Source organism: Ceratosolen solmsi, unplaced genomic scaffold (genome assembly GCF_000503995.2).
Source record: "Ceratosolen solmsi marchali unplaced genomic scaffold, CerSol_1.0 scaffold30, whole genome shotgun sequence".
Taxonomy (NCBI): Eukaryota; Metazoa; Arthropoda; class Insecta; order Hymenoptera; family Agaonidae; genus Ceratosolen; species Ceratosolen solmsi.
In genome coordinates this window covers 7332658-7351850 of record NW_011948421.1, presented here as the reverse complement: position 1 = coordinate 7351850, position 19193 = coordinate 7332658, and the positions used below count along the sequence as shown (strand labels likewise).

The 19193-nt window shown below is 23.8% G+C and overlaps 1 protein-coding gene across 1 annotated transcript in view; it reads right to left on the bottom strand.

The window, feature by feature from the left end:
- LOC105361511 (brefeldin A-inhibited guanine nucleotide-exchange protein 3) overlaps nucleotides 1–18450 on the bottom strand; it is a 27577-nt gene extending 9127 nt beyond the window's left edge. Inside the window, exons 1-20 of the mRNA XM_011498719.1 lie at nucleotides 18240–18450; nucleotides 17710–17843; nucleotides 17348–17482; nucleotides 15979–16144; nucleotides 15781–15910; nucleotides 15325–15591; nucleotides 14547–14780; nucleotides 13816–14043; nucleotides 12798–13180; nucleotides 11604–11788; nucleotides 9711–10179; nucleotides 8930–9152; nucleotides 8465–8641; nucleotides 7990–8344; nucleotides 7584–7847; nucleotides 6762–7034; nucleotides 5080–5387; nucleotides 4372–4661; nucleotides 3509–3641; nucleotides 972–1200 (exon numbers count right to left, since the gene is read on the bottom strand). Coding sequence (XP_011497021.1) covers nucleotides 972–1200; nucleotides 3509–3641; nucleotides 4372–4661; nucleotides 5080–5387; nucleotides 6762–7034; nucleotides 7584–7847; nucleotides 7990–8344; nucleotides 8465–8641; nucleotides 8930–9152; nucleotides 9711–10179; nucleotides 11604–11788; nucleotides 12798–13180; nucleotides 13816–14043; nucleotides 14547–14780; nucleotides 15325–15591; nucleotides 15781–15910; nucleotides 15979–16144; nucleotides 17348–17482; nucleotides 17710–17843; nucleotides 18240–18324 — 4668 coding nt within the window. The 5' untranslated portion in view covers nucleotides 18325–18450. The remainder of the gene's footprint in view (nucleotides 1–971; nucleotides 1201–3508; nucleotides 3642–4371; nucleotides 4662–5079; nucleotides 5388–6761; nucleotides 7035–7583; nucleotides 7848–7989; nucleotides 8345–8464; nucleotides 8642–8929; nucleotides 9153–9710; nucleotides 10180–11603; nucleotides 11789–12797; nucleotides 13181–13815; nucleotides 14044–14546; nucleotides 14781–15324; nucleotides 15592–15780; nucleotides 15911–15978; nucleotides 16145–17347; nucleotides 17483–17709; nucleotides 17844–18239) is intronic.
- Nucleotides 18451–19193: the final 743 nt, after the last annotated feature.

The window sequence follows — 19193 nt, the reverse complement described above, 5'->3', positions numbered from 1 at the left end:
TCACACGAATTAAAAAAATATAAATACATTTATAGCTTATATGTAATACATATTACAATAAATTGTAAATAGTTAAATTTATCTTAAATTTTATTTAAGAATATATTTTTTAATTTATTTAATTATATTACTTTATTTTATAATATTTTTATAATTATATATATATTATTTATTTATAATATATTTAATTATTTTATAACAATTTACTTTATTTATTTACATTTTTAATTAATTAATATTTTATTTATAAAATTTAATGAATTTAGGAATATTAGAAAATTTTTTTTACTTTTTTATTTAAAAATTATATTTTAGAATAATTATTCCTTCTAATTGCATAGAAAAATAATACAAAAAAATAATACTTATAAAATAAATTTATAAAATTTTGTATTTTCAATAAATTCACAAAGCTGAATTTACAAAATTCATTGATTTTAATTTATATCTTTTTAAATATATAAAAATAAATAATATTACTTAATAATATAACTATAATTATTACTGTAATAATATTATTGAAATATAATTAAATAATTCATCTTTGATCCATTATTTTTTTTATATTTATATTTCATTTTTTGTTTATTAATCTAACATTATTAGTTAAATAACAAACAAAACTTTTAGACAAACATTAATAGAAATAAATAATATTGACTTTCATTTTGTCTATATATATATATCCAAATCATAATTATATTATTTATAAATTATATAGAAAACTGTACGATACATAATTTCTATCTATATATTCATATGAAACAAAATTTAAAAATAAAGAATATTATCAACGATAGTTATATTGTATTGATATAACTATTGAAACTAAGTCAAGAATCACATATTGTAGCATTGACTCTTGTATAATATACAATTTTCAGTCTAAGTCTGGATCTCTTAAAAACATTTTCTACAAAGTTAAACATTTTATGAACCTGTCGGTTTTTTTATAAGTAGAAACGCTCTACCTGTGTAGCAAGCTGATGTAAACGCTCAGTTTCTTCCGGCGTAGCATCGCTACGAACAGCCACCTTAATCTTGGCAATATCTCCATAAAATGATTCAGAGCACGGGGAGAAAGCCATTGTCAACTGATGTAATTCTTGCAAAGAGTTGAAACAGGCTCGATGGCAGGCCACCCCACACACATCCCATTGCTCAGAAGTTAAATTTGGACCACTACTTATCAATACATGCCTGTTGATTATTAATAGATCGTGTTCATTTTTCCAATATCTATATATTTATATTATTTATTAAAATTACCATGAGTATTAAGCTTTATAGTTATAATAATATAATAATTATAGTTGAACGAAAATTGAGAAAATTTTAAATACTTTTATCAACAATCGATATGCTGCTTCATGTTTAATTTATTATACGATTTGTATAGTAAAAACATTACTTAAATAATATTTAACTATTTGGAATCTTCAAACAAAATATAAATATATATGTTGGCCTCTATTAATTTTTAATTCGAAATTTATTATTTTTTTAAATCTTCAATTATGTATTAAAATAAGAGAGTCAAATACATTTATTATTTCTAAAAAATTAGAGTAAAAATAAGTAATTAACATTAAAAATGTAAAGACACTTGTTTTTATTAGCAAATAAATTAATTCAATTACTAAATGTGAATGTAAAGTTTTTTGAACAGTTATGAAAAAAGAACCAATGGAAGACGAGAAAAGACAAAGTAAGATAAAATGAATATATAATTAACTACATGACTATACATCGAAACTTTGTGGAGATAGAATGATTAATTTTCGTATTTACTTAATTATTGTTAACCTAAGGAGAAAATTAAGCATACAAACAAACAATAAATAATTAAAAACCGATATCAAAATATTACGGATAAAACTTCTGATTAAAGTATAATAACTAATTTAATATATATGTATATATCCATAATATTGTATTTTTAGTAAAACGAGATAACTTACTAATGACAGTACTAATTCTCTATAGTACAGTTAATATTAAGTTTAATTTTAAAGACTATCTCCATAGCTAAATATACTAAAATTAATATTTATATGTAATGACCACATTTTTTTTTTAAATTAATAAGCAATCATTTCTGATTTAATTATTGTAAAGTGTAATAATTGACATCGTAAAAATTAATATAACAAATTATATAAATGAATTAAACAATGTGTTAGAAAATAAATAATGCTTCTTAAATAAAGCATTGTTTATTTTAATATATACATTAATTAGAAGAATATTAATTACTATATTTTTTATTTTTCTTATTTATAGAAACTATTTAAATAATAATTAATGTATAGTAAATAAATAATTACTACGGGTTTCAATCTAGTAGTAATTCAAACAGTCAGCTTGATACACGTTTGCTTAAATACATTATCAAAAATTATAATTGTATTAAGTTAAATGAAATTTTCTTTCATTATTGTCATAGTTGCATTCAGTCAAAAGATTTGTATATAATTCAATTAAAATAATAAAAATTGTATATCTGACTATTTATAATGACATACAATTTTTTTTAAATATAAAATACATAAAAGATTAAAAAAAGAATGTTTATGAATTACTATATAATTTTAAGTATATTGTGCTAATGTAATATTATTATATAAAGAATATATATTAATAATAACTTAAAATGAGCAAAAAATTTAATAAAAAAAATTGAGAACCGCTAATATAGTAGAAGACAAGTATAAAAAGTGCAGTAAAAAAGGCAAGTAAAAGACTTGACTAAATAAAGTGGACTATAAGAACGAGTGAAAAATAACAGGAGAGGGGAAGAGAGAAATATAACGACAATGTATTTATGTACGGATATATCTGTATACATAATATCAATATCAACGGTGTGAATGCGTAACGATAGATGACAGCTTGTCAAATCTTGTTATATCGCGTTTCATAATGGAAGAGCAACGAATTATGAGTCTATGATACCGTGCATATTTTTTTTGTCTCTTACTCTCTTCTGCATCCAATATTCTATTTATTCAACATACCTAATACAAAAAACTAGTCTATTCACGCAAGAAATTATTATCAATACGAAAATTGAATATGTTTTTATACACAGTTATGCCTTATTACTCATATATTTATATAAGCTAGTATCGGTTTTGTTATGAATATAAAAATTCTCACTTTAAATTTTAAATTATCTTATTTATTCTATATTTAACTTTTATTCTAAAAGTTTACTTAAAACCGATTATATAAATATAGTATTAATATTTTTTAAATTACATTTTTTCATTCAAACATAAAAGTAAAGTGGCTTTATCAATAAAGAATTTACTAAACTTCTAACATTTTCATAAAGGTTAATATTATTCAAAAACATTAGTATTATATTAATGAATAATAAAAAATATAGTATAAATAGATATTGCAATCTTTTTAAAGTATTACACACTTACTAAAAAATGTCTAATTCAATTAATAGTTAATTTTCTTAACTATTATAAAATAGTTAATAATACAAATTATATACCTAATACAAGCACAGCCTAGTCGCGCAATACTTTCTATGGGTTGGACAATACACTCTGCCATCACCATGAAGAATTGTTTTAACATCAGTGTTGTTACTGACAGCAAATTTTCATTTTTTTTTACAGCTGGGCCTGTAAATAATTTTGATTTTTATTTTTTTTATGCATTAATTCAGTACCTTAAATAATATAATCTAATTATTTTATTGTTTTTTTTTCAATTATTACAACCTTTATTGAAATTATACATATAATAGAAGAAATTTTCTCTATTACATAAGTATTATGTAATTAAAATCTTTTTTTTTAATAAATATACATTTAACTTAATTAAATTTATTAAAGTTATTCTATTATTATTCATAGTTAAAAATTAATATTGATTTGAAATAATGCAAATCTGGAAATAATATTTAGTATAATATAAAACATTAAATTTTTAGATATATTAATATAAAGTTATTTATAATTTTAGTATTTTAATAATACAAATAAATAAATGTATTCTTCAAATATTTTTTAAATACATCAGGTATATAATGAAAGCGACGATACCGAGTTAACTATGAAAATTTTTTAAATATATGACCTTGTACAGTGAACATGTATAATATTACACCAAATTACATGTTGAAATGAATAGTTTATAATTAATTCTTTTTGTAGCTGAATAAATTACAACATTTTTTTTGTTTAAAAATAAATATATTAACCATATAACACAAAGTATATGCATAAATATAAAATATATATGAAACACATATACGCATATATACTATTGTTATATTTATATTATAGTTATAATATTAATGAATAACATGTTTTAATTTCTAACATACTTTTGAATAAATTATTGACCTACCTTGTAAATTATCTATGAAATCAACAATTAAATCAGTGGTAAGCCCGCAGCACTGCTTAAAGCTTACAGCAAAATCGTCCCATCCTCTATAGATCTTAGAAATTTTTCGTAACCAATTTTGTACCATTGGTAGCAATAAATGATTGATACAATATAATCCGAAAAATGGTCCAGGAGTATTTAATGTGTTTCTGAGTAAATGAAACAACATTTCTAAAGTATGTGGTTGATATTTTTTAGGGCAAATCATCATAGCACTTGCTAATCCTTCGATTAATAAATACCAAACTCTAATAAATATATAAAATATCTATTATTATACTGCCTATATTATTATAGCAAAATATTTCTGGAATTGTTTTCATTCTTGAAAAACCGTATATTATTATAAAAATGCTACACGTAGTTTTGTCATAATATGTGAATGTTAAGATCCAAAAAATAATATATGTAAATAATCTAAGAGTTAATTGAAAAATCTTAATAAGTTTATAGTTGGCATACTAAAAGATTAATTAATAATCTTTAGTAAAGTAAATTAATAATTTATAATGAAATATATGCCACAATTGTTGTCACATTTAATTTAACATATTTAAATCAATTATTACAATATATTAATAAATTTAATTTATATTATATTATTTAATTTTTACTATAGTACCAAGATTATTATTGTATTACAATATGTAATTTAAAATTATATACCTGAGAATTCCACTTGGCTGATCAATACTCTGTAAATTTGTAAATTTTGAATCTTGTGAAGTTGATACATTTGGCACAATATTATTCAAAGATTCCATTTTATAATCGAAAAATGCAGTTTGTAAATTTGGTATTACCGGATCGACATATTGTGGTATAGAAGACATTGGAATCCTTGTAGCTGAATGAAAAATCGGGCACGTCGGCATTTGATACATAGATGTAAGAATATTGCTACAGCTAAGCAGGTATCTTAGACTTTCCAAACACAATTTCATTCTCCGATCTTCAGTATCATTAAATTGTTCCTGTAAAATAAAATATATTAACATCATGATTTACTTACTAATTATAGTGAACAAAATTATTAATAGTAATTATAAAAAAAATTAATAACTCTTTATTCTATATTTATGCTTTATTTTCGAATGGCAAATACAAATGCATGAAAAATAAAATCGTTTACTAATCTGTAAAAATATTCTTAAAATATATATCAATTAATTAGATGAAGTATTAATAATACATTAATTATATTTATGTATTTTATTTCTTTTAAAGTATAAAAAAATTTACAATAATTGAATTTTTAAATACCAAGAAAATTATAATACAAATAAACATTTATATTGAATTCTTTTCATATCAGACATATATTATAGATATTTTTTGATTAATTATTATTCTTTTAGGAATGCTCATTAAGCAATGAAAATCAAAGTACGTACAAAAATATGAGAAACCGTCGTAAATTCTAGAAACATGAATATTTGGATCAAGATAGTATGATTTATCTTTTTGATATAGTTGAATGAACTGAATGAAAGTGATTTCTTAAATTTCACGGAATTTAATATCACCATGTGTCATTATACATTACTAATAGTAAATATTTTTGAAAAATAAAAAATTATTCCTTCTATATCTGCTGCAAATCAGAAAAATAGGCCTAAAGTAAATAAAACTAGAAATAGTAACATAAACTGTAAACATATGTTGTATATTTTTATAATGTTTCCACTACTTAATTTATAGCAATAATATCAGAATATTATTTATCTGTCTTTAAAATAGTTTTCCTTATGTTCCAAAAAGACACACAATATATTATATATGCAAACTGTCTTTCTCTTGCTCATTTTTCGATTGGAAAATTCGTTAACGAGTTAGAATAAAAAAAAGTTATGAGTTCCACGTCCTAGTAGAATATTTTTAATATCAACAGGGGATGTTAATAGAACTATATTAGATTTTAATAAAGCATAATAATTAGATAAACAATTTTATTTATTTATATTTTTCAAATTTAAATTAAATTCTATATTGTATTCTACAATAGACATAGAATAGCTCCGTATATTCTTTAAAACTAAATTAAGGCTTTCATAATTCACATTTTATATAATAACATTTTTTAGAAATAGAATTAAATCTGAATTTATTATTTTTTATCTGAATTACAGTAATCTTTTTATAACTAATTTAAGTAACAATTAGAAAGAAATAGTCATTTATAATTAAAAGCTCAAATATTTAAATATGTATCAAAATATGAAAACGTTATCCAATTTTATGCTAATTATTCAAATTTTATTCCTCCTTACCATGAAAACTATTTACTAATTAATAAATGAGTACAAAAGTGCTACATGTAAAATATCGATGAAAAAAGCTAAACTTACGGTGTCATTTTTTAGCTCTTTCTGAAATATCTCAGGGTCGCTAATACCACGTACATGCTTTAGTAGACAGAGTATACAATCGAGAGCGGCATTAGCAAATACGAGCGTATTATCAGTAGTGAGAAAAATGCGGAAAACTTCGAGTAAGGGCGCCGATTCAACGCATTCAGCGTTACCTATTGAGGCAACCTTCAACGCGCCAAAAAGCGGTCGCCAACCTGAGCGAATCTCTCTACGATTTGTTTCCACAAATTCACAGATACAGCTAATAATCTGAAAGATGGTATTTGTTATATACTCATATCAGTTATTTGTAATAAAAAAATATTGTTTATTAATTATTTGAAAAACAAATTATTTGAAAAAAAAATTATTTATATATTACTTATAAAATTAAAAAATTTTAATTATTTTGAATTTTTATTGAGCTTTTTTTAAGTATTATGATCTTATGTTATTATTTATAACGAACAAAATTTTATAATTTATAAAATAATTTTGAATTAATTAATTGATTAATTAAAATTATTTAATATCTAAAATGGATAATTGAACATTATTATAATTATTTGCACCGTATTTTAATCATCTATAATAACTTTTGCATTTATAAAATTAATAACTTTAATTTTTATACTTTGTTAATGTTTTAACTACTATGATGTGGGATTTCCGTATATATTATTGAACATAAATTCTTTATTATTTCAATATCTTATAATTCCAGTAATTGAAATTAATTTTTAGTATTATAACTCTATTGTCTACTTCTTTAAGAAGTGTACAATAAGTTTAACAGATCTTATCAATATATTTTCCTACCTGATCTTGAACATCGTTGTCACAAAGTTCTAGGCACAAAATATTTTCAAAGGGTTTAAAAAGTGCCTCATTAAAGTGAAAATGAGAAAGCTCGCGTTGATCATTGAGTAATACTGCAATTGTATCGTGAATACATTGTACCGCTTTTTTCGAAATTCCATGATCCTTGTGACACGCTGCTTCCATAAAATGTGGCCCCAATATACTCCACACCCTCATAATATGAATTAATGGACGTCCACTTTTTACACATTTCAATATAACCTAAAGTTTCGTTTTGTATAAAACTTCTATTTTTAAATTTTCATTTTTAATGTATTTAATATCATTTTATATTATATTTTATCTGTAGATCAGAACAATAAAATTGTAAATAATATTTGTTAAAAGTCTTAATAAAACTTGCCTGTCCTAGTCTTGATAACAGAAGATTAAGTTCTTCATCGTGTGGCTTATTTCTCCGCCACCAGATTTTTTTGTTTCCTGTTGTATCATCATTACTTTTAAATAATTGATCTTTGCTGGCTTGACATAATGCTCTCAGAAAAGAACAAAGTGCCCGTAGATTCAGCTTAAGAGCTGCATTCTCGAAAAGTCTATCAACTTTCTGCGATAATGCGCAAACAATTTTTGCAGCATATTCAGCTGGTAAAAAACCATCGAATAAACTATCAGCGTTCGACTCTTGAATTATCTCGGGTATCGATTCACTTATTGTAGTCTGCGTATAAGACGTTGATAAAAATCCATATACATCAACACTAAAAGTAAACAAATAAGAAATGATAAAAAAATTAATCCTAATCATTAATAGAATATATACATATTTTATTACGATAATTGTAAATACATTTATTTAAGTATGATTGTAAAAATCTCACCAAGTATCGTCATCGTCGACAATATTAAAACTCATGTGAAGTTTGTCTTGAATTGATTTGCAATTAATTTTTTGATTATTAAATTCTTTTTTTTCTTTCTTTACTGGTTTTAAAAATACTATATTTTGATTTTTTCCAAAAAAGTCATGTTCTAATTTACTAACATACAAACAGCATCTAATTAATACATAAAAACTTTAAATATTAGAAAATTATTTAGATAACTATATATATTGTAAAAACAATTTATTCTTAACTTAATTTAGACTACTATACAAACAATAATTTATTGAAAATACTAATGTTTTTCTTTTGAGATAGACCTTTAATGTTTAATGATTTTAAAATGTATAATTCAATTTAGTCAGTTAATCGTATTGCTAAAGCTTCTAATAAAAAATTGTTTTTCAGTATAATAAAACTATTAAAGTGATTTTATAAAATTTAATTTTTTCAATTTTTTACGTAATAACATGTGGCCAACAATCGGTTCCGTGACTTCCAAGCTCTAAACTTCTTCCTAGAAGAATTTCCATACTTAAAGCATGTGATGTGTGTATATTGGTAGCTTTATTTTGAAGCTTCAATCGGAGAACATTTTTTGTACGTCTCAATTTTGAAATTAACTGTTCAGAACATGCAGTCTTTGCTAAAAGTGCAAAAATAGCACCACATCTGTATTGTAATCCTATTTAATTAAAAATATACTTTTTAATTACAAATACAGCAATACAATTATTTTATATTTAATTTTGAATTATAATAACAAAATTAATTTTGAAATTAACTTAATGTAGATACATATTTTCTATAATATATGCTTAATATTTAAAAAAATTCAATATAACTTATTAATATAAGTTCATAATGTATTATAAATCGAAAATTTTATTTTGGTGACTATACTATACTAAAAATAATGAAATTTAAATATACTTTTTAAAATAGATTTGAAAATGTATTCAAAACTTTAATTTTTAAATATATAATGCATAGTTAGCTGAGATATAATTAACAAATAAGAAAAGTAAGTGTATGCAAGTTTGACAGTCCCAGGTCTTATCTCAATAATAAATTTAAATAATAATACTGGAACATATTATGTTATGCAATATTTCCATCACGGTATATATCAAATAACTAATTCCATAACAAAGTAGTTCAAATTCCCACACTATATAATATTCAACCTTTTAAATGTATAATTCAACGCTTCATCGACATTTAATTTAAGAGAATTAATTACCTAAGACATTGCTGAGTGTTGCCGCTCTATGCAATCCCTCAAGTGCTAGGACTATCGTGTCTTTAACTACATTTTTACAATCATTCTTTATTATTCCCTTAGTAGTTTCATCTTGATTGGGATTTAAACCCATAGACAATACTGTAATCATACTATCCCAACAACAAGTGATTATCCGTCTCGATAACTTTGCTCCAGCTTTTGCTTCTGGAGTTAACTCATTGCGCGACAATTGTGCTTTTTCTAATCGCAAATAGTCAGAAAGCACTTGACCACCTGTATAACTACCTGTAATACCATCTATATCAATAAGGACATTTATAAGGGCATTATTATCATTAGAAAAAGGATTGTAGCCGCATTTCTCCATTAGGTTACAAACGAGGATCTGTTGATACAGTTCGGACAACCAGGTAGCTGACAAGTAAACGAGTACACCTGCTCCATGTACCTCTTCCACGAATTGTTCCTGTATAATAAAAATTTCAAGTGACTTGTTTATTTAGTTGCTTTAAATAAGTAAGGAGAAATATTTTAAAAAGTTACTGCTTTCGAAATGAAATCTTTTACATATTTTTTAGTCACTAAAGAAAATATAATGAAATTTACAATGATAGCTTATGTTTTTACATTTCATGTAACATATTAAATTAAGAAAATATAAAAAAAGAATTTAATAATGTTCATATTGTAAAAAAATGTATATTTATAAAAATAATTAATTGTAAAACTAGATTGCTTTAATAATCATGTAAATTAAAACAAAGATACAATATACATAATAAATAAATTATTCTTAAAACCTGCAATGTTAAAATAAAGTTTTCTTTATATTATAACAAGGCATCCGAGTGTTTTTAATGCAAAATCTATTAAAAATGATAGGCGACACAAAAGAAAACTAACCAAAAAGGATGAATGATGTACAAGAAATGCGAAACAATTAAATCTTAGTCTTCAATCGAAAAGGGACTCATTAGAAAAACAAAAAAATCAGAAGCACGAATCATATAATAACATGATAATTAAATAAAAAAATCTCAAATGTGCAGTAATAGAATAAATGAAAGATATGTACAACAATCGGTAAGCAGAAACAATAGAATAAAGTAATGGAGAGGAGATAGGAAAAGGAATTAAGAAAATGAAATGAGATGAAATAAAAGAAAAATGAGAGATTATCAAAAGAAAATCTTTAAAAAACGACAAATCAGTAAGTGCGAGAGGAGGGATGGACAAATAATTTACTTTTGTGACAATAAAATTGTAGTTAGCCCATAACATACTAGAATACATACAGATGCAGAGAACTCTAATACATACTAAGATTGTATTGTGTATGCGATGCAAATACCTTATGGGTAGATTTTACTAATATAATTAATCTATAATATCAATGTTATTGGTCTTTTTGTTATTAAATATATTCATTGTACGAACTTATAATATTTACTTTCCCCTGAAACAGACTTTTCCTCCCTCTCTCTCACTCTCTCCCCTAATGACTTCCCTTGTCGGTTTTCCAATGAATATCAGCGCCTTTGTAAACAGATTCATGGATTATTCGATCTGCACTTTAATAGTAAATAAAAAAAAGTGAATACAATAAATTGCATTTCTTGCATATTGGAATGAAATTGGAATGAGATGAATAAATCTTGAAAACCCTGTGTAGAGATATGTTTCCGTATGGAAAGAAGCTTCGTTATTGTATGTGTTAGATAAATAATTCGTAGAATTTTCAAATATAAATTAGTAATCATACATAAATTGGAAATTACATTTTATAATAAAAAATTTATTTTATTTTTATATATAGATATTCTAAACTGACTTTTAGAATATAATAAAATTGAAATTTTCGATGCAAATATTATTCTGTATAATTCTTACTTCATTGATTGGAATTTGACAGCTAGGATTCACATAATAATTGATACGTATCAATTTTAAATTTAGTAACAAAGCTGCATATGTTGCTAAATATATTCCATCTGCATTCATTATTGTAATTAAAGCACAATTTTTAGCATTAGATTCTATTTGACCTTCAACCATTTGTTGGGCTGCAAATACTCCTAAAAAATTTATTTAATTTAAAATTTTACATAAAGTTCTACACGTAGATTTAGAAATTTGATCTTTACCATATTTTTAGTAAATTTTTTAAAAATGTTAAATCTTTTAGTATTTGTATTATAATTTGATTATATGATAGTTTGATTTTTAACAAAAAAATTTTACTAAACATCTTTTACTTTAATCCGTTAAAAAAAATTATTTAGAAATAAAATAATCATTTATTTATTAATATTTTTTAAAAATAATATTAGAATTAAAATGGTTAAATTTCTAAATTTATACTATCACTTCAACGAAAATATTAGTAAAATATATTTACTAATATGAATTATAAAAATTAATAAATATTTAATGGAAAGTTTAAAAAAATTATTTGCAAAGCTATGAAAATAATAAATTAACGAACGTATGCTATGCTGATGTCTGACGATATCAAAGTACTTTCACTCAGTTTTAAATACAACATATCTTTTAAGTCATGTATGAACTTGAAATACAAATTTTTGGCTCTTTTAACGGATAAAAGAAGTATTATAATGTAAATAACAATATACTTTTTAAATAATTAAATTAATTAGTTCATAAGATTAATAATAAACACTCATTTAATGTATTTACATTGAACATGTCAATATTGCAATAAATTGTTACTATCGAAATAAATGTTTATATTAATAAGTATTAAAACTACAGAATATAATGTATTATTAATTTTAATATTATAAATTTTATCAGTAAATGTACTCTCTAAAAAATTAAATAGTTGCAATTTAAATATAATAATTAACATTGTATGAATTACGTAATCAGTAATGCATTTTCAATGTACATTATGTTTCATATTTGAAAGAGCAAGATCTATCGAATTTGTTTAAACATTTCATTAAATTATTTACATTAATTTAATTATAGTTCTTTCTTTTTCATTGAATTATATGGCGTCTCAAAAAGATTTATGTGGCCTTAAAATATATAAACACTCAAAGTATAAAAACAAAAACGCACCTTGGCAGTAATTCGAAGCAAAATTCTGAAGAGCTTCATCAACTTCGATATTACTTCTTAACTTAAATACTGATGGTATTACATCTTGCCTAAGCATCTTAACGAATTTACGGGCATTATGTCGTTGTACATCAATATTATACTCCTCAATGCATTGTCGACCCACGTGTAGATGCTTGGGTAACTTCTCGAGCCTTATCCTTTCATGTTCATTAACTAAATCATATTCTGTGTCTTCATAACAATTATTGACTTCCTCCATAAGATCTTCGATGATTTCACTTTTTGGACTGTTAGTATTTATGGACTCTTCACTCTTGGAGAGTTTATATCCTGATAAGTTGGAATTGGAAACGTTTTTCTTCATTAACTCTAATTGCTCCCTGTGTATTAATATATCATTACTTTTTATTTTATTTTTAATAAATTCAATTGAAAACGTTGGAAAACTGTCTTGCTAGCATTTGTTTAAACTTATTACTGCAGAATTGTATTTATATTTAGTTAATTATAGTCTAAAAGAAAATAAAGATTATTTTATATTATTATAATACTAATAATGCTGATGAATAAAATTTATTAAAATTTTCATAGTTATTGTTAATTTCAATAATATATCGTTTTTATTAATTAATGGTTCTACAAATAAAATTGAATACTCATTATACAATTAATTACTTATATCACATGACGTTGTGTTGTGCACAGTTTTAAAACAGTATTTTCTAAAATAAAGTACCTTACAAAAATGATAGTTGTAATTTTCTCTTCTTGCAGTTTTCTAAATGCAAAAAATCAAGCATTGTAGCATTCACAAAATAAATATAACAATATTACCCTAATCCTTCTAATTATATCACTTTTCCCAGTAATGATTATTTTAAATATAAACAATAATTCTTTGTGGTACTAATAATGATTGAAAAAAAACGATAAATAATGCATTAAGTGTTATATATATATATATATATATATTTTTTTTTTAATACAATTGCGAAAACGAATAACATTTAAATACCTGTAAGTCTTAGGGAGACGCGCCATGCTTTGGTAAGTAAGAGGACCTCGATAATCGCAAGATTCAAGATCGTCGTAAAGACTATTGATTGTATAAGTATAATTGCAATTAATAATGTTTCCATCACAGAGCTCTTGGAGTGACGAGAGCATAGCTACGACACATGAAACGCTTGCCTGTAAAAGCGGTAGACTAGCGTTTGTCGATTCTTCAATAGAATCCATTGCACTGTGCAGAAAAATAATTTTAATTCCAAAATTAAAATGTTTATCTTTTTTTCAATTATTAATAATTTTGATATCAATTATTCTTACTTTGTGAGAATCATAAATATTTAGCTATTTTACTCATAATTTCTTTTGACTTGGAATATTGTATGTAAGAACTGATTTAAAGAATAAATGCTTTATTTTAAATAAGGATTTTAAGTACAATATTTATTTTTAAATAAATAATTTATTATAAATATTATAATTCCAATTCCTTTATGAATTTCTTATATTTTATTTACATTGATGTTTGTTAATTTTGTATAAAAGTTTCTTAAAAATTACCACTGAACTGAACGTATAATGGCAATTAGTATTATGAATTATTTTTATTTAATTATACCATTATTAATAAATATTTCTAGAAACAGGAATATCAAACTATTTAATTATACTTTTTGAACGTTTAAATTATATTGAGTAATCTATAAATTAAAAATATAAATAAAAAACATTGCTCACAGCCTCATCAACGCCATATCACTCTGTAATTGATTGGATTTATCTTCTAAAATAAGAAGTGGACCAGCAAAATCGATTATTCGGCTTGGATTTTGTAAAAGCTCTTTTAAAGCTTTAAGAGATTCTAAACGCTGTTGTGGAGGTGGATAGAGTAACATGCGATGAAAGACTGATTCAAGAACGGGACGAAGTGCTCCCACGCAACCAACCAGCCTTACCAATTCTATTCCAATACTTATAGAGAAAAATAATTTATTAAAATGTATAAAATTGTTACAAATAAGCATTAAATAATTATTGAAAAATACAATAAATTGTTGCCTTCATTTATTAACCTTTTACTTAATATGTTTTTTTCTTAATATCAGTTCATGAACAAATTTAAACTATTTATCAATAATGTATTTAAAAATTTTACAAATCAAATAATAAATAAATTATGAAAAATAAAATTAAGTCTGTAAATGAAAAATTATGTTTCATATAATTGTTAAAAGCTCAACATAAAAAGTAATAAATATAATGTCTTAAATACTTTTTGCATACTAAATTATAAAGAATAATCAAATGCTTAATCCTCGTAATTTAATAAAAAAAGTATAGGACTCAAATTATTGAAATATAATGGCAATTTTAACTGTCATAATAAATATTTTTTTGTTTACTGACTTTTGATTGTATTTCTATTATTTATATACAAATTAGTCAACAATTTTACTATTCACGATTCATAATTTTAAAATCATAGAGCTTACAAAAATCATATGTAGTTTTGTACCTGTATATAGTTTTAGCTTGATGGCTATTAAATCCAAGTGAACTTGTAAGATATCCGGAGCCACGGCCGATTTCTAAATCTTTACCCTCGCGAGATGTAAAGTACTTGTCGACTCGAGGTGTTCCAAGAAAGGCTATTAAAGCTGGACAGAATTTCTGCCAAAGAAAAGTCGTGAAGTGAAAGCTTGTATTAATCTTCTGAGGCATAGACGAGGTCAAAGTAAGCAAGCTCTCTAATAAGAAGACGACGGTGCTACTATTCCGAGCACTGCATAATTAAACAGTATCATGTAATAGATTTGTAAAATAAAATTCTATTTTAATCAATTGCAATTTGAATTTGAAATTATATGTGTATTTACACAGAGTATGAATAAAATAATAAATTGTATCTTTTGAAAAAATAAAGAAATAACAAATACTTGAAATAAGTAATATTATAAGTTCATGAACTTACTTTTGAGCTTCATCGAGTTTACAACAAATGTATTGGAAAATCGGTAAAGTTTCATTAAAACAAGCAACACCACGTTCGTGTATACTTTTATTACGTTTCGAATTTTCATCCATTTCATAGCACTCTTCGTCTACAAAAATGTAATTATTAGTTAGAAATATATTATAAAACAGAATAAAAAAAATAGTGAAAACTTACCTAAAAATAGACAGAAGGAACGCAAAGTTTGACTAATGGTTGCTTGGGCCGCAGTTTTTACTGCCTGATTTCCATATTCAAAAGCTTCGTAACATGTTGTTAAAATTGTTATTATTAGTCGACCATTCATTGTCCAATATCGACAGCACGATACTTGAAGCAATACCTAATAAAAAATGATACCCTTTTAAATATTAGTACGACAGGAAACTTATTAAAATGTTTAATGCACATAAAGTTTGGATATTACTAAGAAAATTTATTTAAATAAGAATTTAAAACGTATTTTTAGCTATTGAAATTAATAATCTTTACTTAATTAATCTTTTTAACAATATACAAAATATTTACAAAATAAAAATTGATATTGAAATTCATAATTAAACTTTATATTTTAGTAATTTATAAGTAAAATATACATTTTTTCTGATAAATCTATCAATGAAATTATATAACCACGAATACTTATATAATAATAATAAATAATACTTATATAATATTTATAATTTGTGTAATAAATAATAGATGCGTAATAAATTTTGCAATATGATCTTTCTATAACTTTAATATTATAAATGTATTTTTTAATTTAAATATTTTTAAATTACTTGATCTTACTAATTTACATAGGAAATATTAATTTACATATTTTATGCAAATTATATCATATTAAATAATATCGTCGAAATTAATATACTTAAAGAATTTAAAATTTAAAAAAATCTATATCTCTGTTAATGCAAATAATCAGAACATAGAAAAGTATATATAAAATATTAAATGTCTAAATAAATAAAATTTTATGTTTTTATTTGACCCAAAAGTAAGTATTCAAAGATATAAGATCATAATTTAATGCAATAATTAATTCATTTTTTATCATTCATTAATACTTTATAATATTCATTTTTAATCGGTATTTTATTTATTTTACCTATACATATTTATAATGCAATTTTCTGTTCTAAAAATATATTCAAATATTTGTACGTCTTCTTTACAAGTTAATACTTGTATTTAAAATAAATATAAGAAAATTAATAAAAATAGTAAGGTAGATTTAATTTTACAATAAAAAATTATTTGTTTAATAAACTCATGCTATATTTTTCACTTATTTTTTATTTTATTTTTTATAAGAAAATCTTTTAACTTTTAACTATAAATGTTTTTTTGAGTAAATTAATATTTATTTGTATTTATTTTGCATTCAATACTTTCATAAGCATTTTCATTTAACAACAAGTTTAACTTAAACAATTCTAAATTTTGAAAATATGGAAGCTATTCTTAATAAAACAAATATAAAAAATAATAATAATGTAAAACAAATCAGTGTAATTAACATAATGAAATACAAGTTACGTACTTTGAGCATGGCAGTCTGAGTGTCATCAGACTGCGATAGAATGGAACCCATGGCATGAAGCATCTGAGCGGGAAGCCACAGTGAATCATCTTCCGGCTCGTACTGCGACTGAAATCTATCATCACGCAGCATTTTCTACCCACATTGTTAGATTAGAAAAACATTTCAACTTTAAAATTTATCGAACTTAAGCCTAAAACTTGATTAAAAAAAAAAAACGATCCTTCGATTCTTAGATACAATAAACCCTCGGAATCATCTATATATCAATCTTGAATATAACTCATCTCATCTCGTTTATTGAATTAAAAAGAACGGAAAAAGGAAACGAGTGTTCTCAATTTTGGAAAGTATATACTCACGTGCAAACCGGAGAGGGCAAAGGCAATCAGCTTATTCCTTTTCGTCTCAAAAGCGAGCTGAATTGCTCGTAAAAACTTAGCACGTAGCTCATGAGGTGGATCGCGTATTAGTCCCTGCTGCTTATCCAAAAAATCTGTAACAATCCAAAATCCTCGACATCAATCAATAAAAAGTTGTACTGCTTATATATAACTACAAATTACTCGAATTGACCTAGAAATCGACTCAAGTCATTCATCATTATGTTCAATACTTATGTCTCCCACTCACATTTCTGTTTAATCAAACGTGCTTAATAATGTCACACCACTACTACCTTAAAATATTAATAGGTACAAGTTACTCAACTTCTACAACTTATTTCTTTTTGATATCAATAAGAAAAAAACGAACATATGTTTTTTTTCTATAACAAAATTATCTAAAGTCTGTATTATGTTTATTTTTTATTGCAAAATCAACAACGAAATTTACTAGACTTTATTTAAACATATCCGAAAAAAAACTGTCTTAACAGAGAAAGACTCACCATAGGCATCCTGGGCAGCCTCCTTCAAATTCTGGTACTTGGCATTTTGTGCTTCTTTCACTATCTGCAGCAGAAGCTCATCCATGACGTTATTGGACTCTGACTTCACCTCTACCTGTGCCGTTAACTCCAACTTCGGTAATCGATATTATGTCGCGTAGCCGTGAGACATGCGCTTAAGAGGCCCGAGTATCCAAAGTAACAAGCACGTGGTCTTGTTGGTAGAATTTCTTTCAAGCTCAAATAAGAGTCCAACAAAAAATTTTCATTGTGATTTATTGAACGAAATCCAAAAGGATATGAAAAGTTACATCATTCTTTCTAATATATATTTTCTCATAAGATTTCAATTAAATATTAAACTATACTGTACTATTAACACAGACACACACACACGCGCGCGCGCACGCACACATATAAAATTAATTTGCTACAATATTTAATAATGTTTCAAATGTGTGATTAATGTTACACTAGATAGTAATAAAAACGTATAATTTTAGAATTTTAATTTTTTTAATTGTTGTTAGGCGTATATAACTACATAAAATAAAAGGATTTGAGAAATTAATAAATAGGGAGTACATTCAAGTATAATTGAATAATTTATGAAAATAGTATGTGTCTTCAAATAATAACAGATCATAAAATCATAAAATTAAAAATCACAATAAATGGAACACTTTTTTCTAATTGTAGCAAACATGAAAGATCTCCAACAATGTTTTATTATGGTTTACGAATATTTTTTGATTAATATATTTAATAAACAAATTAAAAATATAACTCCTTGCGTGGCATGTATATTATTTGAAAACTTATGTTTAAAATTAATATATATATTTTAAAGAAATACTTTACAAAAGTAGTTCGAATTAAAATTGTTAATTAAATGCAGATTTTTATCAAATATTTGTTAAGAAAAAGAGAAAAAAAGAGGATAATCCAAAAAGA